Source organism: Corythoichthys intestinalis, chromosome 2, assembly GCF_030265065.1.
Source record: "Corythoichthys intestinalis isolate RoL2023-P3 chromosome 2, ASM3026506v1, whole genome shotgun sequence".
Lineage (NCBI taxonomy): Eukaryota > Metazoa > Chordata > Actinopteri > Syngnathiformes > Syngnathidae > Corythoichthys > Corythoichthys intestinalis.
In genome coordinates, this window is record NC_080396.1 from 50,352,427 (window position 1) to 50,378,240 (window position 25,814).

Here is a 25,814-nt window from a genome sequence, read left to right on the forward strand (position 1 = left end):
AATGTCTTTCTAAATAAATATAACAAAAAAAAATCTTAGTCATGGAATAACAAAAATTAAATAAAAATGGAGCATTCGTTCAGGATTAACACTACTGTTTTTGTCCACAAGCACAGCCAAACTCAACACAAAATGAAAGCTCCTTTGGGCTGCTTTAATACCACATAAGTTAAATAAAAATGAAAACTGGGGAGAGGGGTTTAAACCTTTGTTCACTGCATTTCTTACAGCTGAGCAGAGTTAACTATATTTCTCACAGTTTAATTATCGTTAGCATAGTGGAAAACATCCACATCCACTTCTGCTGTACCTAAGCAGCTTCCTACTCATGTTAGCAAGTTCACACAGTTTATTGTAATGGTAACGCCAACTCTATTAGTTCCATGACTAACAGTGGCTGCTGGCCGAAAAAAAACTTCTAATATCCCTCCTCTTCGAAGCAGGCGGATGAGGGCATGTCGACATGCAACATAATTCTGAACTATGCGAGGGGGTGCGTGGGGGGGTGGTTAAGTCATCAGCCAATCAAACGTGCATTTGAGGGGGAAAAAAATGGAGCGGCACATTCAACGTAAACATAAGTCTTAACATAATGACAATAATTAATTTAATAATGGTAGGGTCAATTCTATCGTTACAACATATGGGAAGACAATCTAAATTACCTTTATAACTGAACACATTATATAATGCAAATAAGGTCACTTAAAAGTTAGTGGGGACAATTTGAGTATCCTGAAAAGTTGGTAGTGTTTTGTCCCTTCCGTGTCCCTGTGCAAACCTATGCCCTTGAACAGGAGAAGAACACATCTTTCACTGACATGCCAAGACCAAATCACTGTTAGTGGTCTGTAGTAACCAGAACACATCTCATGTTGTGCTACAACAATGCATTTTTAAATGTATTTCTTGCCCTGTCTTCTTAGGCCACTCTTTGTTCATAGCTTCTCATCATCAACTTTCCAAGTGAGTGACTTCAAAGGAAATTACTTTTCAGCTACAAGGCTTACTGCATTCTATGCTTTTCCTTCATTGTAATATGGTGCAAAAGTCAATACTTTGTACAGTATGACCAAAGAGCTTGCTGAATGGCAGCGTCAGTACAAAAAGTGACGGGTCAGAAAATATGACTCATTAAATTGAAATACCTAATTAAAGAAGTCTAACATGCGTGAATTCTGTTGTTGCACACACAGTTATATCCTACTGGTTTCATCAGAAGAGCACCTGGCAACCGACTACGTGCGAGTCAGACACTTCCTCTCACGCTGTCTCCAGCTCTGTCCTTCTCGCTCACCCGTTCTCTGTCTGCTTGCGTTGCGTGCCTGCCTGTCTTCACTCTCCCCACGCCCGTTTCTTGGTCACACTTGTGAATGCTTATCATAAGACAGTCATCTGTAATAAGACTGTCATAATCATAATTACGACAAATGTCATTGCTAATCCATAGACTTCATAATGTAATTGACCGGATACAGAGCGCGGGGCCGATAAATAGGGGGCCTGCATTGTTGGCGATGCCGTCAAAGATGACCGAGTGGAATCACAGACAAAGAGCTTTTTTCGTTGAAAATTATTGTGAATAAATGCTTATATCCCTGAATTCTTTATAGATATGGATGTAAAACAGTCTAGATTCTTGGTTAAAGTAAAAAAAAAAAAAAAAACGTGCAGGTAGCATTAATTTTACATAACTATGTTGAATGTGCGGCTCGTCTTTAAAGCAGTAATGTGAAGTAAGGTTGGCCAACCATGATTTTGAATAATTCCAATGGCTAAACAGTTATAAGCATATTTCCGTTATTTTTTTTAATGCAACCCTTCCAGATTCTTTGTTTAACCCATAGCAACGCCTTTGACAACGAAAATGCTTTTCTTCGGCAATCTTCGGAAATTACGTCACACCTAGAAGTGCGAGGGAAGTCCGCCATAGAACAGAATTGTTTGTTGCATTGCTTCTTGGTAAGATGCCACGGCGGTGTGTGGCGATGTTTTGTTCTCACTCAAACGAAAAGTTGTATGAGTGGCCAAAGGATAGCAGGGCACGTAAATGGACATCTTTTGTTCGCACTGAGCGAATGAATTTCACGCCATCATCGAGTAGTGTTCTCTGCTGCAAACACTTCGAAGATGCCTGCTTCCTTAACCGGTCTGCTTATGATCAAGGATTTGCCAAAAAGTAAGTGTGATTTTTGGATAGATGACTGTTGACTTTGTCAAAGCAGAGCTGCCAACTGTTGTGGAATGAACAGTATAAGCTAGCGACGTTAGCCGAAAGTTAACTCGTGGCAATTCACGATCATAGTTGTTGTTGCGTTCTCTAGGTTAAGCGTGTTTAAATTGTGCGTCATCTACGATCTGGTCCGAAAGGGTTAATCCACTGTCAACCGGGAAAGGGGTGTGGATGTGCGTATAAGCGGGTCGGCGCCGCGGTAATTCACGGTCACGTTGCAGTAAGAGACACACACCACCGGTGAGTTTGTGCACATTTATTTGTATTTGTATTATGTATTTCCACCTTCATGCTTCAAGCATTGCATTGCATTTGTAAGGTTCGGCGTTTCTTTCACGGTGATCGCTTGATAGCCTTCTAGTTTGTGTTTCACCGCTTCACGAGAGCCGCTGACAGGTGACAATTTAGCGTGTTGGCATTGAGTCAATCTCGCAGCGAATCAGCGAGCGGCTCAAGTCACGCAGTGAATCATGGGAAATGTAGTCTCGGGACAACACTGAAGTGGTGCTTTGTAATCTGTTCGCGTGTGAAAAAACTACATTTCCTCACGCCATTAGACGCCACTTCCTGCCGAGAGCTGTGCCGAGATGTGTTCTTACTGTTAGCTCCATGTGTTAATAAAGAAACAAAGTTGTCAGCACGTCGTGTGTTCGATACATTTGTAAACAAAAAGCTCATAACAAGACACTATGCACGATCCGTTTAAGAGTAGTAGGAAGCGAGGAGGAGATCAGCGAGAAGCAAAACTTCGCGGTCGAATGTGGCGGCAGTCCGCTATTATTTTGTTTTCTTATTGTTGCCACAATAAAGTGGAGAAAGCCATCAACGACTCATCTCCTTCTTTCCCCCCAACGTTTTTATATTGTTATTTTATATGCACGAGAGCTGCCAGATCTGCCAAAATGAACATGAAGTCTGATTATTATTTTTTTCACAATGTCATCAGATAGACAAAAACATAAAATTATGTGCAAATGCCTGCATCTTCAAATCATGAAAATAATAACAGCCTATATCTTACCAATCTTGTAATCTCGATGGGTCTTGTATCCATTCCATGTCAGGTAGTCTAGGCATATTGTTTGCATCCTGACTAGCATCATGTTAGGTCCAACATAAAATTCCAAGCTCCTCTTCTTCCTCCAACTCTTCAAAAACTTGGATCTCCTCCCTTGCACTCGATCTATCGCTTATATCGCTGTTTGAATCATTGTTTGAAGGGCTTTGTATGGCGGCAGTATGTATGGAGCTGCCATCGCTGTTCCCGGTGTGACGTATCACTTCCGGGTTCGTCCCCTTTCAGGCTCAAACTTCGGAAACGCGATTATTTTGTCAAATATACAACATATAAATTATTTTTTCATGCTTTATTTGTTGGACAATGTTTATTGCTTTAATTGTGACGCTATTTGGCATGTTAGGAAATTACTTCACAATACTGCTTTAAGTTCACTGTGGCGCCGCCTTACCAAAAGTCCACAACAAAGAGCTTTTTGCTGCCTTACCACACGTCCACAACAAAGAGCTTTTTACATTGAAATTCTTGTGAATAAATGCTTAAATCCCTGAATTCTTTATAGATATGGGCATAAAAAAGTCTCGATTCTTGGTTAAAAGCAAAAGAAACCGTGCAGGTAGCATTTATTTTATGTAAATATGTCGAATGTGCGGCTCGTCTTTAAGTTCACTGTGGTGCCGCCTTACCACAAGTCCACAACAAAGAGCTTTTTACGTTGAAATTATTGTGAATAAATGCTTAAATCCCTGAATTCTTTATAGATATGGACATAAAACAGTCTCGATTCATGGTTAAAAGCAAAAGAAACCGTGCACGGAGCATTTATTTTACGTCAATATGTCCGATGCGCTGCCTCACTACAAGTCCACAACAAAGAGCTTTTTATGTTTAAATTCTTGTAAATAAATGCTTAAATCCCTGAATTCTTTATAGATATGGACGTAAAACAGTCTTGATTCTTTGTTAAAAGCAAAAGAAACCATGCAGGTAGCATTTATTTTACGTACATTTGTTGAATGTCTTAAAGTTCATTGTGGCGCTGCCTTACCACAACAAAGAGCTTTTAACTTTGAAATTCTTGTGAATAAATCCTTAAATCCTGAATTCTTTATAGATATGGATGTAAAACAGTCTCGATTCTTGGTTAAAAGCAAAAAAAAAAAAAAAAAAAAATTAACGGTAGCATTTATTTCACATAAATATTGCGAACTATGATGCCAATGCCTTAGCGGCTAATTTCTTCATTTTTTTTTTACAACGTTTCAAAATGCATGCATGGTACAAAAAATATAATAATTACCTTGAATCCTCGAACAAATCACTCATGAGACAATCATTCCTGTTTGTCTTGCTGTACGAGGGAGAGGCGTGTGCGCCTTTTTGGGGTTTCAAAAGGTTCCCATTCACCGGTGGATATTGGCCAAAACAAGCCCTACTACTCTGGGACCATAGGACTTAGGAGGAAGTGAGTAAACATTATCTTTTGTATTATGTCAAATGCTGGGATAATTTTGGTATGTAGGTGGCTTGCATTTTGTAGCTGACATGCTCCTTGTCCCCTCGGCCGACGACCGGCGGCTTGTCGCACATCCCCCCGCCGGAAGAGCACTATACTCGGCTTATTCCTCTCTTAATGTGCGCGGTGTTCTGTCAAATTTTCCGAACGATCAGAAATTGCATTTTTGAGGTAAAAATAGCCGTGAATACAGCGATTACAAAGTAAACACTACAAACTTTCTTTAAATAAAGGACTACTTACGTTTGATCATGGATGGGCATGTAAAAAACTCCTCATACACATTAGCTGCACATGTTAGCTGCACAACAACTGCAGCCGCCCTCCTCCACTGAGTCTCTTGCTGTTTACGACTTCGCCGTGTAGTAAAGCATTATTTTGCCATATTCATGTTGACCATTTGGCAGCTACATGCTCCTCCGACGTCGGTCGGTTTGTTCAGCGGTCAGTCCAGCTGCTTCCCCGGCGAGCTCTCCTGTCCGTAGTAACAGGGGATCGAGCTGCAAATTTCTCTCTGCAGATCGGCGAAGACAATCGACAACCCAGTCGTCATGTGAAATGAAAGGGGCTAGTTATGTGTAATTTTCCGCTTCAAAGACTTTGAAACATCACTCGGTTCGGGTTAGCATGTCGGCTAGCTGTCACGCCTCTTGGTTTGTTTACATTCTCTGAAACCCGGGAAGGGAAATGACACAAGCCCGATTTAGGTGGCATAAAATATCGTTCGGGAGGTGCGACAGTAAAGGTGAAGTCGACAGTTTTGACCATGATGGAGTAATTTTACCATGTCGTCTTGAATAAATGCATTTTTATTATTTCATATTCCATTTAGCACAAGGCTGTTATTTGTCATGACCATGCCGTTTTTTTAGCTATTGGGGAAAAATTCGTGGATAAAAATAATATCTGTAAAAATATTGGAGTAGAGAAATTGAAACAATGACATTTTGCGGCTCTCTTTGTCACGTTTTTCCTCGTTCTGAATAATTCCCCCTCAACGGGCTGACTGGTCCTTCTCAAGCCATTTACAGTTGTGGTCAAAAGTTTACATACACTTGTGAAGAACATAATGTCATGGCTCTCTTGAGTTTCCAGTTATTTCTACAACTCTGATTTTTCTCTGATAGAGTGATTGGAACAGATACTTCCTTGTCACAAAAAACATTCATGAAGTTTGGTTCTTTTACGACTTTATTATGGGTGAACAGAAAAAAGTGACCAAATCTGCTGGGTCAAAAAAAATACATACAGCAGCGCTAATATTTGGTAACATGTCCCTTGGCCATTTTCACTTCAATTAGGCGCTTTTGGTAGCCATCCACAAGCTTCTGGCAAGCTTCTGGTTGAATCTTTGACCACTCCTCTTGACATAATTGGTGCAGTTCAGTTAAATTTGATGGCTTTCTGACATGGACTTGTTTCTTCAGCGTTGCCCACAAGTTCTCAATGGGGTTTAAGTCAGGACTTTGGGAAGGCCATTTGAAAACCTTAATTCTAGCCTGATTTAGCCATTCCATTACCACTTTTGATGTGTGTTTGGGGTCATTGTCCTGTTGGAACACCCAACTGCGCCCATGACCCAATCTTCGGGCTGATGATGTTAGGTTATCTTGAAGAATTTGAAGTGTAATCCTCCTTCTTCATTATCCCATTTACTGTCTGTAAAGCACCAGTTCCATTGGCAGCAAAACAGCCCCACAGCATAATACTACCACCACCGTGCTTGACGGTAGGCATGGTGTACTTGGGGTTAAAGGCCTCACCTTTTCTCCTCCAAACATATTGCTGGGCATTGTGGCCAAACAGCTCGATTTCTGTTTCGTCTGACCACAGAACTTTCCTCCAGAAGGTCTTATCTTTGTCCATGTGATCAGCAGCAAACTTCAGTCGAGCCTTAAGGTGCCGCTTTTGGAGCAAGGGCTTCCTTCTTGCACGGCAGCCTCTCAGTCCATGGAGATGCAAAACATGCTTGACTGTGGACACTGACACCTGTGTTCCAGCAGCTTCTAATTCTTGGCAGATCTGCTTTTTGGTGATTCTCGGTTGAATCTTCACCCTCCTGACCAATTTTCTCTCAGCAGCAGGTGATAGCTTGCGTTTTCTTCCTGATCGTGGCAGTGACAAAACAGTGCCATGCACTTTATACTTACAAACAATTGTTTGCACTGTTGCTCTTGGGACCTGCAGCTGCTTTGAAATAGGCATGTGCCGGTATGAGATTTTGATGGTACGATAACCGTGAGCAAAAATACCGCGGTTTCAAGGTATCACGGTATTGCAATTATAGCTCTAAAATGTGTTATTTTGAGATGTATGGGTTAAAAAACAACAACTTTTTTTCGATTGAACAGGATTTTTTTTTTTCGCGAACATATTTGCAAATTGGAATATGAATGTATTGTTAAAATAAATAAATTATCAATAAAAAAATATATATATATTTTAAATAAAATCAAAATATAATGTAGACTATACCCACAGTCACAGCTCAAGTTGCTCAAGTTTAGAGCAAGAACAGAATAATTTCTATAAAAAAAATAAAAACTCTTCTGAATAAAATTTTTAAAAATGTATACTGCTTAATTTTTTTGAGGATTGAAAAGCTCAAGTCAAGTTTCGCCATTTTCAGCCACTGTGTCAACTCTAGTCTACATGATGTCATGCCTTTGTGTTAGAAAGAACAAAGAATTCAAAAGTTAATAAGTTAGTTAAAAATTTATAAGTTAGTTAAAATGTAAATATTGTTGTGGAAAGGTTTCATCTAAAAAATAAAAAATAAATCATTAAGAGCGAGACCTCTCCTTGATCCAGCGAACCTGGATTTGTGCTTAGGGCAAAATCATATTTCCTCAATTAACGATCTTTGATGCTATGCCTTTTTTTTCCCCTTCATTCAAGCGAATCAAGCTTGTTTTCTCACTCTGCGGCTGTAAGACTCGACGAAGTTGCTCTCCCAGCTAAGCCTAGGCTAACATTCGTCTTTTATAAGCTTTTAGTTAGTTTGTATATCGAATTTCAAAGGAAAAGATGTGTTTTGTTTTTGGCGAACTTTTTCATAGTGCTAATCTGTTTAGCTACTCACACATGTAAAACTACAATTGTACAACGTTTTAAATGTATTCATTTTGTATATTCCACTTACCACGATTTGAGAGCTCAATAAATTGAAGAAAAGAACTTCTTATGTTTGGAGTATTTGTTTAGGGTTCGCTGGCTGTTTAGCCGATAGTCACTTTCACACACAGATACAAACGGGAGGGGGTGAGCGCTGCCGCGCCACGCCACTTCTGGCTGCATTTTTGACACATGAAAAATGGCGAATACCGTACTACGGTCTGACGGAAAATTTTAGTGGTTTTGAAACCGCGATGTTTTAACACCACGGTAAACCGTGAAACCGGTAACCGGCACATGTCTACTTTGAAATGGCTCCAAGTGACTTTCCTGACTTGTTCAAGTCAATGATTCGCTTTTTCAGATCCATGTATGTATATTTTTGACCCAGCAGATTTGATCACTTTTTCTGTTAACCCATAATAAAGTCATAAAAGAACCAAACTTCATGAATGTTTTTTGTGACAAAGAAGTATCTGTTCCAATCACTCTATCGGAGAAAAATCAGAGTTGTAGAAATAACTGGAAACTCAAGAGAGCCATGACATTATGTTCTTCACAAGTGTATGTAAACATTTGACCACAACTGTATTTAGCTATTGAGGAAAAATACTTGGATAAAAAGAATATCCTGTAAAAATATTGGAGTAGAGAGACTGAAACAATGACATTTTGCGTCTCTCTTTGTCGCGTTTTCCTCGTTGTGAATAATTCCCCCTCAGTGGACTGCATACTAAATCAGATGAAATCGTGACTCCGCTGACGTCATCCACCTGTGGAGGATGCTAGAGCCCTATAATGGTAGGTGTGGCTAACCGGCAGATTAAAAGACTGTCATCATCTGCTCTTTGCTAAATTGTTGTATATAGTCGAATCGTCTAAAAATATGATTGTAATTCACTTAATAATCCTATTTAAGACTTTTTTTTCTCCTGTCGTACGCACTTTAAAGTCAAGCAGCACATTCGGCATATTTAGGTTAAATAAATGCTAACAGCACGTTTTTTTAGTCTTTTAACAAAGAATCGAGATTGTTTTACGTCCATATTTACAAAGAATTGAAAGATTTACACATTTATTAACATGGATTTTCAATGTTAAAATTTCTTTGTATTTCTACTCGGTCAGCTCTGACGGCCCAGCACTCCGTGTCCTCTCAATATCATTATGAAGTCGATGACTGTACGTCTATCGTCATTAATGGCACTGATACGCAGTGATTCACTGAGAGCCCTCTCAGTTCCAATGAATTGGATGTCAACGGAAGTGAATGAGTTAAAAGAATATATTATATATATATATATATATATATATATATATATATATATATATATATATATATATACATATACATATATATTAGGGCTGTCAAAATTATCACGTTAACTCGCGGTAATTAACTTTTTTCATTAATCACGTTAAAATATTTGACGCAATTAACGCACATGTCCCGCTCAGACTGTATTCTACCTTTTGGTAAGTTTTACAGCAAGGCTTTTTGTGCTGTCTAACAGCGAACTCTTGTGGTCGCTTTGCGACATGGTTTATTGCCTTCTTGCCAGTTCAATATGGCTGCACGACATTTCGGGCTGACGCCTACGTTGTAATGTTGTGCTTATATGATCCTTGGACAAGATTTGTCCGTAAGTATGGTTGTTGTAAAGAATGTACATATTATGTTAGTAAGTGAAATGCTATATTTTTTGTATGAGACGCTTTTTGTTTATGTTTAGTGAACCTGTATAGCGTGCTAAGCTAACGTTGTTGCTAATGCAATGCTTGTGTACTTTTTTTTGTAGTTTTACGACGGTCTAAAGAGGACAATGGTTTGAGGCCATTTTATTAATAAATCAGATGAAAAAGGAAGAAGTCTGATTATCAAGGCGTCGTTCACTAGCTGTCTAGCTTTGGAAAAAGTAGACGCTTCGGAGTGAGGACAGCATAGACAGATTTAAATGACAGTAGAGTGAAATGCCCACTACAGTCCTTATGTACCGTATGTTGAATGTATATATCCATCTTGTGTCTTATCTTTCCATTCCAACAATTTATTTTACAGAATATATATATAATGTACAGAAAAATATGGCATATTTTATAGATGGTTTGAATAGCGATTAATTGCGATTAATTACGATTAATGAATTTTTAAGCTGTAATTAACTTGATTAAAAATTTTAATCGTTTGACAGCCCTAATATATGTATATATATGTGTGCGTGTGTGTGGATGTGTGCGTGTGTGGATGTGTGTACACAAACGTAATAACATTGCAAAAACAACCAAAATCATGTACTTTTCACAGCACTGTACAGTTGCATACGCATAGTCACACACGGACCAAATTCAAATGAATATGTATGCTAGAGGGCAGTACGCGAAATGATGTACACCCGCCTTTCCTCTGTGACACACACGACCAGAAAAGACACACTGCGCAATAACTTCTTAAACAAATCAACTCCACATTTCTGAGTGAAACATTGATATTAACCTGACAGATATCAATTATTCAAGGCACCAAATGATGATGATTTGGCTAAACAGCCTAGCACTGTCACAGGGGACTGAAAAGAAAATGGCCATAAGAGTTGCAGGACATTAGTCACGGGAGCAGTTGTATGACCAACACACGTGATGCATTGTTATTATTCCAATGATAACTCCGTGTCAACCCCCTGGGTGCAAACACCCGCTGTTGGTCTTTTCAGCAATGAGAAGGGGGCAAACGGAATATCAATGGTTTAGCCGCTGCTTTGAATGCAAAGTCATTCCCAACGAAAAGTGTAAAAGTACATGTGATTTAATATTATGGAAACAAGGGCTGGTACCTGTGCATTTACGACTGGTGTCTTCTTTCTTGGATGCACTGAGAAGCCTGCAATCAAAGTTCTCCTCCCAGTATTCCGCAAACCAAACGTTTCTGCGATTGTTCTCCAGTGTGAGTGCAGTAAAGTATTCATCAAACCCTGGGAAGAGAGGAAAGAACAGCAAGCCTCAGTTCCGGCCAATTACGGTCCAATTCTCACCTGCGGGAAATGAAGTGTAACAGTGTCTTGGTGACAGTGTGGTACTGCCCGCCAGGTGTTGGAGGCTAACCACCAAGCGCCCACCTCATCAAACTTTGACCATGGCAGTCTATTTTTCCTTTCAAGCACTATGAAACTCTTATCACTTTATTCTTCCTGGAAATTACAGTAATTAAAAAAATACAGGCTGAATATTAAATAGCACAGGAAGGATAAGTGGCGCCACAGCTTATTGCCTCGAGCTGGAAAGTCCTGATGGTACTGAACTGGTATCGTCACTTTATAGACGAAGGCCGGTGGCGATGGTTTGAAAGCCTGCACTGCGTATTAAAGTCAGGGCAATTTTAAAATGCCTTTGTATGGAGCATTTGCATGACAGGAACCCTGCTGCAACTAAGGGGAAGGAAAGTCTCCTTCCAGGATTTTGCAACTTTTTCCACCTAATATGACTCACAATCCTACGTTGGCAGAATCCACAATTAATAGCTTTTTACACTTGCATCAAAAACACATTTCTTCATTTCAGTTCACATATTAAAGTCTCTGCTGGCCTCCTCATTATTGTGTCATATTATCTGAGTCGTGGGCGGGATCAACTGATGGAATTCAGATGATTCATCTCAATTTATTTTTCAAAAGATGACTAACTGCCAATGCCGAATGGATTGATCATAATCTCATGGCACTCCACAGTGTACTTTTGTCCTGGCTGGACCACCCCTAGTTAACCCTTTCAGGGACAGTAGAACAGTACAGTAGGAGTGGGAACAGAAAGTGACCTGTAAATGCCCCGAAAATCGGACCAAATGACTGTGAATGCTCTGGTTTTGAATGAACGAACGTTTTCAGTCTAAATGGATTGGGCGTCGAGCAACGTCAATGGCAGCTTTTTTTGTTTTGTTTTTTAAATTGACACCTTTTTAAAGCGATATCTCGATTCTTGACAGGAGCATATCAATAACCTTTTGGGATACAAAGTATCAAGATATACAGTATCACCATTTCGATATTTCGTCACACTCCTACAGTACAGTGACACTACAGTGGACAGCCACTCAAAAGTTGCTTTTTCTTATAAGAATGCAATAAAAACATTTAAGGCCTAAAAACTTAAATATTTGCAATTGAAATTAAATACATTATTTAAAACTATTAATCATTGTATTTTTTCCCTCAATTATATAATTTTTATATACGGTATTTTTTGGACAATTTTTTCCAAAAAACACTCAATACAATTTTCGATACCAGAAGAATTTAGTTTTTTAGGGACTCTTTTAGTGCCATTGCACGATGATAGTCTTGTGGCTCATGAAAAATTAAAACTCTTTAATAGAGTTTATAACTAGTAGACATCCAATCCATTTGAACTGGGAGGGTGGCAGTGAATGAATGTTCGTTTGCTTGCACCCTCCCACTTCAAATGGATTGGATGTCAAGCGCAGTCAACGGCAGGCAATGAGTTAACAAGGAAAATGCATAAATATCCTCAATTACTATCAAGAGTCGTGCAGAATCAAATTTACCCAATGACAACGAAATTCTCTTAACCTGTGGTAGCCCAAAAACCAATAGATGACTGAGTAATTAAATATCGTATCCCGATAAAACAGTTCAGTGTCAATCAAATTCAATACTTTTAACAACCCTACTATCCTATTTAATTTACATACACCTCATCGGCCAGCAAAATCCACATATAAGACGCACTGGACTATAAACCGCAGGGTTCAAAGCGGAGGAAAAAAGTAGTGGCTTATAGTCCGAAAATTACAGTAACTAGAAAAGTTAGTCTGGAGAAATTGGATGGGGATGCTTTGCTCTCTTTCTCATGGGTCACTTCCTGTAGATTTTCAGTAACTGGCTATTGATTAGGGGCATTTTTGGGTCACTTCCTTGTTAACTCACTGATTCTCTATCTGTTTTGACTTGGGGGGGAGTGGGGGGTGAATGAACGTTCGCGCAGCTTTTGCAGTTTTGCCTTTTTTTTGAGGGGGGGTGTTTTTTTGGCTGTTGTCAATTTGTTTTATTCCCTTTGGCACAGTTTTATGCGTTATTCTTTTCATATTTTTTTTTAGATTTTTGGTGGTTTGTGGGATTTTGCCGTAACACCCCCCCACCCCCCCCCCCCATTTATTTTAGGGCATTTTTGAGTTACTTTATTCAGGTCAGTTCCTTTTAATATTTGTCACTCTTTCTCATCAGAAATCAATGGGGGCGTTGGAAATAAATGGAGATGTTATTTTCAAACTTTGGTAGAACCGTACATTTTTAGCAAAAACTGTATACAACTTTGTGCTGCTTGATATCTTGAAATTTTTTAAGTATAAAAAATATGTAAAAATGTAGGAAAACATACATTTTGAAATTTGAAATGTTTTTGACACTGGAAATGATTAGGACTTCTTTTTGTCAAAAATCTGCATTTTTTCTACAACCATAAACATAAGGGCCAAATTTAAAAGAGTTGTGCTGCTTTGTGGGAATTTTTGGAATGTTTCGAAGTTGGAATGGTGAGAATCAGTCAAAGTGCGTGGGCTGTGTGGCTCGCCGAAAAAGTAGACAGAACCAAAATACAGGAAGTTTACTGTATATTATGCCACCTGTTAAGAATGTTCCTTTTGTCTGAGAGATGTGTCAGGGGTCGTTTACACGGTGACTCTCCGAGAATACAAAGAATTTAAAATTTGCATCTTATATCAAAGCCTGAACAATGTTCATCCATCAATTATTCTAACCGCTATCGTCACAAGAGACACAGATGTGCTGGAGCCAATCCCAGCTAACTACAAACAGAAGGCAGGGTACACCCAGTACTGGTTGCCAATAATCACAGGGCACTAAACAGACAATGTATGTTTTTCACCCAGTGTACCAAAGGAAAGTATTTTATTATTAGTCGTAGTATTTTAATTTCTACCAGACCTTTACTACAGGAAGTGAAAAGTTGTTAAAAAATGTAGTAGAATAATATGACTCATGGAAAGGTTAAAGGTAATTTGAAAAAAGCAAGTATTCGGTGATTTCATCAGTGTCAATAGATTAAAATGTAGAATAGGAATGTGGAAATAATCATTTTAAAAGGGTAGTATTTTGGGTGTTAAATAATACACTAAATCCAACTGAGCTTCATGTATGGATGTAAAAGAAGCAACTGATCTGACCAATTCAGTTTTTTAGCAACAAAGTGGAATTTCAATAGACTAAAATACCAACAATTTAGGGACACGCATGACAACCTATGCCCAAAAAAACAACAACAACCTCTTCTCAGTCTAGGCATCCTATTTATATACCATTTATCATCACTCTGGTCGCAGGTGAGCTGAAAGTTAGCTGTAAGCTACATTTCTTAGATTTCTGCGAACTTTCACTTAAATGTGTCACTTTGCGTCAGGGTCACACAATCACTTGCCTCCATTCATTGGTCAAATATAGACAAACGTCACGTTTGTAGTTACGTTAGATTGGCGTAAGACTCAAGTGACACAGGTGTCTCTGACAAACTAAAAAGGACTGTGCGAGCAAAAAAAGAAGTAATCGGCAGAACATAGGTCAGTGTAAACATTTTAAAAAAAGTGTTTATGTTTCACATAAACACTGAAGTAAAACTTATGCTTCTACTGTGACAAAAAATCGCTCCAAAATTAACTTTAGTAAAAATAACAAAGTAAATGCAATTTATTCATCCCTATCTCTGACTAGAGAGGCAAAGGAAAATGTACATTAATTTGATTAATCTAAACCACAGACATAATATTAAACATTGCATTTTAATACTGCAACGCATATGTGACAATATCATTGCGGTGAAAATAGTTGAAAAGTGAATAAGTAAAGTTTCAAGCTAAATGTCAGTCAAGTAAGTGACTCTGAATAGTTTGTGTATCTCATAAAACCCACAGTGGAGCAAAACTGAGCAATGGGACCTTGATCTTCCTTCTCCTAACTAAATATATATGCATCAAGGTCATTGTTCTCTCTGAGGATTGTGGAACGTCATTGGGAGAAATTGCCAACTGAAGCAGAAATAGATGAGATCAGTTTGAAAATGAGTGTGCCGGGGAGGTAAATCAACATATTGTATTTTATCACAAAGTCTGTGTTGAAATGCATGAAACATCTTGCAATCAATTCGAGCAGTGTAAAGTAATTATATGCTAATGTTTGAGTTTGTGGCGCATGGGACAGATGATGATGATCAAGATATGGATGTGGAGTCGTGCCTTTAAAGCTGCACTATTGATATTATCATGTCTTGTGGGTAACAAGGGCTTCCCAAATAAAACTGAAACCTTCTGTAAAATTTACAGATTTTACAGCTGGTTTCACTCTGATTTGAGAAACGGAATATAATTTTTAAAAATTATATAAAAAATGGAATAAGAAATAGACTCGAAATAACGTAATGACATTACCAATTGTTGAATGGGAATTATAATATATAGTACTGGTATAAAGCTGCGTTTAAATTTAACAAATCTAAAAAACCAAGCAACAACTGCGAAAATAAAACAATGAAAACAAAAAGGAAAAGAGGAACTCCAAATCAAAAATTCACTTTGGAGCAGATGCTGCTCGCTGTGCTTGTGTCACAATCATTTAGACGTTGGAAATGATGAACACTTCAGTTATTTTGCATCTCATTGAAGACCTGCTGCTATGGCATTTGCTGGCACAAACTGTTAACTTCACGCGGGTCTCTTTATTTTTTTCAGACCTGTATAGTGTATGCAACATTAGTTGCCAGCACATCGGCCATAAGCGATTAGTCGTTTGCATCACATTTTCATGTCGCTCTCCAAAGGGTTAGCAGTTTTACATAAATTTAAAATGCGCCCAACCTCCAAATCCAGCAGGCACTACGTACTGTATATCATCAAGCTGAAAACATACTATTTTCACGAGGAATGGGAGTTTGGATTTACAAATGTAAACGGTAGTAATGTGTGCGTGATCTGTGAGGCAAGCATGTCAGCCCAGTCGGAAATCGATGCAACGTGGAGCGCCTTTTCAGAAAGGCCCATGGTAACTTTGTAGCATTGCAGTCTACAGCTGTGTTTCAATATGAGGGAAGCACCCTGCTTATTGTCTATTTGATGGGAGTTACATCACAGTAATGCGCAAGTGCTGTCCCAATTCATTGAAACCGGAGGGACACTTCACTCACCACTCCTTGTCATTCATTTTGCGAAGATTTGGAAGAGTACCGAGAATCTACCGAGAATGCTTTGTGTGCGGCTGCTGCAACTGAAAGTAATCAATTTCAAAGGGCGGCATCTACTGGTGATCAAATCCCACATATAAAACAATTGTTTTAACTAGGGTTATTCCGATCAAGTTTTTTGCTCCCGATCCGATCCCGATCGTTCATTTTAGTTTGAGTATCTGCCAATCCCGATATTTCCCGATCCGATTGCTTTTTTTTGCTCCCGATTCAATTCCAATCATTCCCGAAAATGTTTCCCGCTCATATACATTTTGGCAAAGCATTAAGAAAAAAATGAATAAAACTCGGACGAATATATACATTCAACATACAGTACATAAGTACTGTATTTGTTTATTATGACAATAAACCCTCAAGATGGCATTTACATTATTAACATTCTTTCTGTGAGAGGGATCCACGGATAGAAAGACTTGTGACTTTGCATATTGTGACTAAATATTGCCATCTAGTATTTATATTTAGTAGTTTAGTAGTATATTTAGTATATATATATTTGTTGAGCTTTCAGTAAATGATACTGTAGCCATGCCCAAATGCATGATGGAACCATGACTGTGCGTCGTGCTACCAATTGATATATCTTCTCTGCGTTGGGAAATAACATAAAGTGTTAAGAAAAAGATCATTTGCTACCTTGCTACCACATTGCTTCCCATGATATTTCTAATCGTAGGGAGAGGGATTGTAAGGCTTTAGCCAATTTAAAAAAGGCTCCAAAGGCTGTCAAAATTCACTCTACTCATTTTACGCTGCCTTTTAGCTCTATATATAGGTAAAACGGCGCCATTACAGATTGAACGCGACAATGCGTGAGTGGGTCGTGCAACGCATGCATTAATTGCGTTAAATATATTAACGTGATACATTTTTTTAAAAATTAATTACCGCTGTTATCGGGATAAATTTGATAACCCTACCTTAAGCCTAAACTAAAGACTCTGGATGAGTGTAACATATTATGTCTATAACGTTAAATACAATTAGAAAACGATTTAATTAAAAAATATATATATATATTAAAAAAAGGCATGGCCGATATTTTTTTGCCGATTCTGATACTTTGAAAATGATGTGATCGGATCGGGACATCTCTAGTTTTAACTGTAGGATTTTGACTTATTTGAACATCAGCGCCAAATTAAACCAAAACCTGAATATTTCGTTATTGTAAAGTAAAACAACATAAGGGAACGGCGGTGACACCCCCAGGCAATACATCCAAGGGTAGACCGTCCCATTGCGTTACCGAGGAGGAGAGGGCTTCCTCTGTCGGCAGCGTAGTGTAGTGCCCTTCCTCCACTGCGTAGGGCGCTGCCTCTGCAGTGTGCTGCCCCTGAATTCAGACACAGCTTATGAATGGAGAAGGTGATGTAGTTACAGTAAAATTGGTGCTTAAAAGACGGCAGTCTCTGTTCACCAAACCCATTAAGAAGGCAAGTGCAGCAACAGAAGCCAAGCTGCAAGTGGTGCATATATTAACTGACGGCAGTATTGTTAAGGAGGCGTTGACGGCTGTGGCTGGAATAATACTTCAGGCTCACAAAAGTAGTATGGAAATTCTTACTGCCATTGCTGATGAGAAAGAAATGCTTATTTTCCTTTATTAAATGTTTACTATTTGTATTGTTCATGCAAATACAGTATGTTATTAATTCTCTATTCCAATTGGAATATTCAATATTTAAATTTCAACTATTTGCTCTGATTGGCTGTTGGTAGAATAGGTGTGTCGTAGGAACGTTGCGGGGTTGGCAGTACATGTGGTGATGTTGACACATTGTGGAGATGTACAATTGTCTTTCAATGGCACCAAGCTTTGCTATTTCACAATAAAATATAAATAAAAAACACTTAACACACCCGCTTAAGCGGGGTACCATGGGAGTGTGTACACAGAAAGGCATATTTCAGTCAAGAAGCAAGCGTTTTCTGAGACTCCATGGTTCCAAACTGCTTATATACTCCTTATATCCACTTCCAGAAAAAAAAAAATCATTGACACCAACACACTCACATGTGCGCTAAGGCTGGATGTCATCATTGTATTGTAGATATCCGGGAGCGACACAACAGCAATAGAAAAAATTAAAAAACTGAATGAGAACCAGGCAAGGTGGCCGACTTTTGTTGGCGAACAAGTCAAGCAAAATGCCCCTTAGCTGGCTAGAAGACCGTGGCGGGGCTCAGGTCATGCAACAAAAAGTAATTTGAGAACCAGGCGAAGAGAACAAGCCAAACAAAGTACCTCTCGGCTGGTGAGGGAGCTGGAGATCGTGGAGACAAAAAAAGTATAAAGATGGGAATCGATCATGTGACAAAAGTATTGTACTATACCAAAGCAAATGCACATGTAAAGATGTAACTATACAATATGTGATTGAAGTGGCTCAGTTGTGAATCAGGAAGTGGCAACCTCAGGCGGCTTTTCTCAGCGCTCCTGCCTCAGATAGCCATTCATTTATCCTCCATGCTCATTAAGGGCATGGAGGAAGAACAAAGAGGGCAGGTACTAGCATCACTAGTGTGACATCACACTGTGACCAATTTCAAAACCAACTATTTGTAGAACAAATTTCCTTGCAAACATATGTTTATAATAAAACAAAAGACTACACAGATAACACAAGTCCCAGAGAATTCTTGTACTTGTAATAGTCCCTAGCAATGGCCGATTTGGCCTCTACCCCGGAAAAAAACAGAGGTGGCCAAAATGACCCAAGTGCTTTTGAATTGGCAAGTCGTTGTCTGACAGACAAGAGCCTTTCATATGGAAATGCCACCACTCGACATACTGTATATTGTGCTGGTACGCAGCCCAAACAGAGGGGAACACACCACGGTTGAACTATTCATTTGAGTTTGTGTCAGTTCAAGTCAAGCTACATTAATGGGGTTTTTCACATTTTTATTAGTGTGTGTTGTTTTACAGTTTTACTGTTGGAAAAAAAATTTTTCTGATAGTGTATCTGTGGGGTGTGTATATGCTAGCATATAACAGTATGTTTGTGATGCCTGCAGAAAATAGAACACTGAATCAGTATCAAATGTAAAACTGAAATAAGAGTCTGACACAGTTTTATGTTTGTTCTTCCTGGTATTTATTGATGCACAGGTTTCAAATAAGAGTTATCACAGCAAATCAAAACTATCAAATCAAAGCTATGAATGCTATACAAAACACACACAAAAGTACCACACAAATGTACCTCTAATACACTCTCTGTCCTCTATACTGCACCCGTTGAAAGGATAGCAAGTCTTTTTTTTTTTTTCCCTGGGACTATTATATGTATGTATATATATATATATATATATATATATATATATATATATATATATATATATATATATATATATATATATATATATATATATATATTAGGGCTGTCAAAATTATCGCGTTAACGGGCGTTAATTAATTTTTTAAATTAATCACGTTAAAATATTTGACGCAATTAACGCACTAGGCCCGCTCAGACAGATTTAAATGTCAGTACAGTGAAAGGCCAACTTGTTAATTGTGTTTTATGGAGTTTTTCCGCCATCTGCTGGCGCTTGGGTGTGACTTGCATATGTTATGTGGCGTAATGTCGCCCTCTGCTGGCGATTCAGTGAGCCTTTTTGCGATCACATTACAAGATGACAACTGACGGCAATTAGCCTCCTTTGTTGAATAAACTGCTCGAACTGAGGATTTAGCTGACGACGGCTGGCTATAATGCGCCTAGCTCTTTTGTTCAAATTTCTCTTATTGTCCACACAACCACTTAAAAAATGGCTGAAATTTGTACATTGTTTTGAAAATAAGTGTTTTAGAACTGCAATTTGATTGTAGGGCAGGAATTGTGTCTGTAGGTTAGACGGACTGAATCAGGGGCATGGAGCATGAATTGTGGCCATTTTGTCTGAACTACCAGAAAATTTGTGCAAACTTTTGAGAAAAACAGTAACAGACCGAATTTGTGTCCTGAAGAGGATGAAGGGATCTAACTGTTCAATGTCCTGAGGAGGGGGAAGGGATCTGTCGTGGAGGTGACGCTCATGAGGTTGGTGTCCTACTACCTTCAACTACAGTTTAAAAATAGGGATAAATTTTAAAAAAAATGCAAGTTAGTCCAGAAAATGTGTGAAAACTTTTGAGAAAAACAGTAACTGACTGAATTTGCGTTATGACAAAATAAACACTCGGTCACTTTATCACCTTAGGAAAGGATCACCATATTTTTATTACTTTCATAGTGAGACTTACTGATTAGCCAGTCCAGTCTCTAAATATATAATTGAGGAGGAGCAAGGGACCGGCTCTGAGCAGTTGCTTTGAACACACTGAAACGATGACTGAATGTTGAATTATCAGTCCTACTAATTATAAATAAATTAGGGGTGTAACAACACATACAGGTTGTGGTTCCATGCGGTTTCAGTGCAACCTGAAAAACAAAAAGGCTATTTTTTCTCACAGCATTTCAAAGTTAAAGTTGTATATTGTCAACTCTTATATAGGTCAATTTAAAAAAAATGTAAAAAGTCTGACCTAGTTTTTTTTGTTTTGTTTTGTTTTGTTGTTGTTTTTTTTTTTTTTTTTTTTGGGGGGGGGGGGGTTAAAAAAAATCAATGCAATCAGTTAACATTAACATCGTTGATGTGAATGATGTTCTACAACAGGGGTACCCATCTGCCCGGCCGCGGACCGGTACCGATCCGTGGCGCATTTGCTACCGGGTCGCACAGAAATAATAATTTATTAACGACCGCATTCTGGCCGAATTAACCCTGTGCCCCTGCTTAACACACTAATATCCCTATCTACTCTAGATATAATACTACAGGATAGATTAGAATGTCGTCATAGAAATCCATTGATTGGACTGCTAGCAGTACATCTTGTTTTGTGTATATAATATATCTATGTGCTCTTGTCCTCGATAATAGCGTATTACTAGGCCGCGGGCGCAGCACATTTGTTCCCGGAAATAATTAGCCCCCACACGAGCGAAGATGACTGGAAAACAGACATCTTTGGAGATATTTTTTACGCCGAAAAGGGCACCTGACAAGCCAGAAGATGAGCCTACAACCTCGAAGACCCACGAACTGCGAAGGAGTGGATTCGTGATACGTTTGTGAATAAACCGAGTGATTCAAGCATGTCTGTGCAACAGGAAGATCAGCTTGTAGAGATCGCAAATGACGGCGACCTTAAACGTACATTTGAGACAACAACTCTACCGAGGTTCTGGATTAAAGTCATTCCGGAATATCCTGACATAGCTACGAGAGCATTGAAAACCTTGCTACAATTTCCAACATCATATCTTTGTGAAGCGGGCTTCTTAATTAATGCATAACGACAAGGCGAAGTCGTTAATGGTGAGAGAGCGGTGTGCAGTTGTTGTGTGCAGCTAACATGGCAGGATGTATCTGAGGAGAACTTTTCTACATGTCCTTCCATGATCAAATGTAAGTTAATATTTCTTTCTTTAAAGAAAGTTTGTAGTGTTTACTTAGGAATCGCTGCATTTGCGGCCATGTTTAACCTTGCACGCATGCGCAGAACCGCATCGTTTAAATTTTTGATGGGTTGCAAAATTTGTCAGAACACCTGTCCGTGAAAAAACTAATTACTCTTACAATGAGGTAACTGAGTTACTGCTCCCAAAAAGTAATTGAGTTTGTAACTAACTACTTTTTGAAGTAAGATTAACAACACTGTACAGTGCATACCACTTCTATAATAATTAAGACTATTAGGACATTCAGTCATTGTTTCAGTGCGTTCAAAGCAACTTTTTGGGGCCGTTCCCTTTCCCCGTCTCACCTCATAAATTCAATCTGTTACTGTTTTTCCTCAAAAGTTTTCACACATTTTCTTGTACTAACCTTGTACTAGCATTTTTTTTTTAATCTTTCTATTTCTAAAATGTAGTTGAAGGTACTATGACACTGAACTGGTGAGCTTCACCTTCGCGACAGGTCCCTTCTCCCTCCTCAGGACACCGAACAGGTCCCTTCCCTCTTCTCACGACACAAATTCATTCTGTTACACTCAATTTGCAGTCCTAAAAAATAATGTACACATTTGGGCTACTTTTTTCTGTTGTTGTGTGTGGAATATAGGACAAGTGGGTTAAAAAGATGTAAAAAGTGTAAACTCCATAACTAAATGTAAATAATTAAATGTAGCTTTACTTGAACTGACACAAACTATCACATGAATAGGTCAACCGTGGTGTGTTCCCCTCCGTTTGAGCAGCATACCAACACAATGTATGTCTAGTGGTTGTCTTTACATATGAATGGTAGCTGTGTGTCAGACAACAACTTGCTAATTCAAAAGCACTTGGGTCATTTTGGCCAGCTCTGGGTTTTTCCGGAGGTGAGGCCAAATCGGCCATTGCTTGGGAATATTAGGAGTATTTGTCTTGGGGAAAGGCCGATTCGGCCTCTGCTGGGTTTTCTAGTGTTAAACCAGGGCACACTACCATTTCTTATTCATGGCACACTACCAGGGCATACTACCATTTTTTATTCATGATCAAAATATTGGAAAATGACTTTAGTATAATATATATATAATATATATAATATATATATATATATATATATATATATTATTTATTTATTTTATTTTTTTTCGGGCATAAAAAAGATTATTCAGTTTGGTTTGTGCTAAGTGAGATATGAAAATTAATGCTTAGATTAGTATTAGATTAGTATCTCTAAGCCCTTTTGTTTTGTAAAATTAGCAAGAAAAAAGTATATAGTGTTATATACTGTAGTATGTACTTTAACAATAACAGTACAAATATATTTATTTATTAAGAAATGAAAATTACCGTTTTGCAAGTTCAAGCCAAGGTAAGTCAGATTGCAATTTGAATAAGCCTGAAGACCTATAGCATCCTAAATACCTAATGAACTTGTGCCTTTTGTAGCAAAAGGGTAAAACAGTTTAGGCTCGCGATTTGGCAAGCAGTAGCTGAGCTCACTACTTAATGCACTCTTAATAGATACTGATATTGTGTACACAAACTAATTATGCCCAATTTATAAACCTTCATGAAGGTACGCATACTCCAAAGGGATGGCCAGTACTGTTCTAATTACACCTACAAGAGTGAACCAATTTTTAAATGAATAATGTATCACACAAGTAGTGTCTGTTTAAAAGTAACAGTACTAATTTCTGATACAGCTTTTGCCTTAAATCTTATGAGATTGGGCCCAGTATGTTATAGTTTTTTGCTGTGAAAAATATATCGGACCATAGATTACAACTGTGTTAGAAAACGTGAATTTCAGGGGGAAAAAAAACATTAATTTGTCAATACTTTCTGATGAGACTATACTTCACTATTTAGTATTTGTGAAATGATTAGAAGCAGACATAATTCTCCCAATAGCATAAAATTCATTTCAAAATATCAGTCAAATTTCAAGTGACCATTCAAAATCTGTTTTAATCCTTCAAAAAGGCATATTTTTCCCCTTTATTATCATTTGTTATTAAACAGAGGAAAACGGCGGCAGCAATAGGGTTGCTCCTATCATAACAGTGGAGATAAAAGACCGACAATAATGATGTATGATGCGGCGTGACGGTGTGCATATACCTTTAATAGAAGAGCGCTTGGGCAGTATAGTGATGGCTCCCACTGCTACATCCTCCAGCTGGTGGATGGGACTGCTTTTGGCCCCCCAGCTGTCAGATCCAATCCAAAGAAAATGACCCACGTGATTGGCCCTCTTAGTGGCGTTCAAGACTCCCCTGCAAGGACATTTTGTGTAGAATTGAAAGCCGGAACAATGTGTATGTGTATGTTGGTATAATTCATGCTCCATCCATGCATTTTCTCTGCTTCTTATTCTAGTTAGGGCCGTGGGTGTGCTGGAGCTTATCCCAGGTGACTTCGGTCAAAAGGCACAACACACCCCGAAGCAAAGTCAGACCAAAAGGAAGTCTGTACACTCTTTGACCTGACCACACGTTTTGCCATTGGTGAAACCCATGTCACATGATTTATGGAAAGTCGCTGATGGTGGTGGTACATTCGCCTGACTTCGACGCTTGTAGTTTAGGATCCATTCCCACTCAGTGGTTGTGTGATTGTCTGTGCGAACAGTTGCCTATCTCTGCGTGTGCCCTACAAGCGATTGGCGACCAGTTCAGGGCGTAGTCTGCAAGTCTGCTGGAAAAGGCTCCGGCACCTCACGACCCCGTGGTCGCGATCCTCTGGCAAGGATAAATTGTGTTCAAAATAGATTAATGGCTGGATTATTTTTGGAAGCCTTGTTGTGAACCTCCATCATATCTCTATATGGTTCAGAAAAATTTTACACCAAGGACCAACCTAAAACTAAAAAAAATCAGTTAGTAATTGTCTTATTCCTAAAAAAAATATCTTAATGGTTATAAGCCACTATAACATTATGCACTGTTAGAACACTGGTCTTAAAAAGTGCAGACTATTTAGCCTTCAAGTAAGTAGCACGCATGTTTTTGGAATGAAAACAGGAGTAAAGCAAGGCCAGACCCTGGATGTGAGCATGCAATATGAGAACTATGAGGCTGTTGCCCTAACCCAGGGGTGTCCAAACTATTCCACAAGGGCTGCAGTGGGTGCATATTTTCATTCCAACAGATTATGGCCATGTCTGCAGCTAGCAGGGATTTTTAAAACCGAGGATCCTGCCCTCATACGTCCTGAAAAAATAATTACGTCTACACTACCATGTTTGTAGAAAAGAAAAGCATCCACAGCCAACAGCATTCAGCCACTTTTAAATACATTCACAACAATGCATGCAAAATAATTGTCCATCATCTCGATCCTCACATGTGTTCCTCAATATGGAGCAATGATAGAGTTTGTAAATAAATGGAAGCAAAAAGCACTTGTCGAATACTTACATTTAATAAACCCACTGCAAAGGGATCCATGTTGACTCTAAATGTAAACATTGGTCTCATGTGTGATTTAGGAACAAAGTTTCTCGCAGAGAGTGACGTTTCCACAGTTAAATCTTCGGTTATCAGTGTCCATATGATGGCGCTACAAATGCAGAATTTGCACATCTTCACTTTGGTAGGCGTTTCTAAGAACCCTCGTTTCCAATGCCCAAAAAATGCGCGTTCGTGTGGATGATAGGCCAAACTGTAGAAAAAGATCTTTTTGCAAAATACGATGCTACGTTTAGACATGGCCCAAGAGGACACCTTTTCTACTAACCTGGGGTTTTACAAGTCCAAACAGTTGATTGCAGTCAGGTGCTGCTAGTTTCAGCAGAAAACTAATTGGTTAAACTGTCTGTGCTGGAACAAAAACCACAGCAGCCCTTGAGGACCAGTTTGGACACCCCTGCTATAACACCTTTTCCACCATCCAATCGTATTCTAACCTTTAACTTAAAATTACATTACAGCAGGTCTTGGTTTGACAACTAACGAACAAAAACATCTGCTCTCTGTATGTTCAGTCAATTGTTGACAGACTTGTCACTTGATACCACAATTTCTGTGTTCTTTCCGTTTTCAGATTTACAGGTAGTGTAGTAAATATTTGATTCTGTGTTTTTTTGCAAAGGCATTTCCCTACGGGGAAGTGTAATTGACACAATATCTGTGTTGCTCTCTTGTGATCTGTATTCCCCGGTCTTCCTGTGTTTGCGCA

General features: G+C 38.7%; 1 protein-coding gene across 1 annotated transcript in view; it reads right to left on the minus strand.

Moving 5' to 3' along the window:
• grm7 (glutamate metabotropic receptor 7) overlaps positions 1 to 25,814 on the minus strand; it is a 204,850-nt gene that overhangs the window by 72,122 nt on the left and 106,914 nt on the right. Inside the window, exons 4-5 of the mRNA XM_057830134.1 lie at positions 23,757 to 23,911; positions 10,713 to 10,850 (exon numbers count right to left, since the gene is read on the minus strand). Of these exons, the coding sequence (XP_057686117.1) occupies positions 10,713 to 10,850; positions 23,757 to 23,911 (293 nt within the window). The remainder of the gene's footprint in view (positions 1 to 10,712; positions 10,851 to 23,756; positions 23,912 to 25,814) is intronic.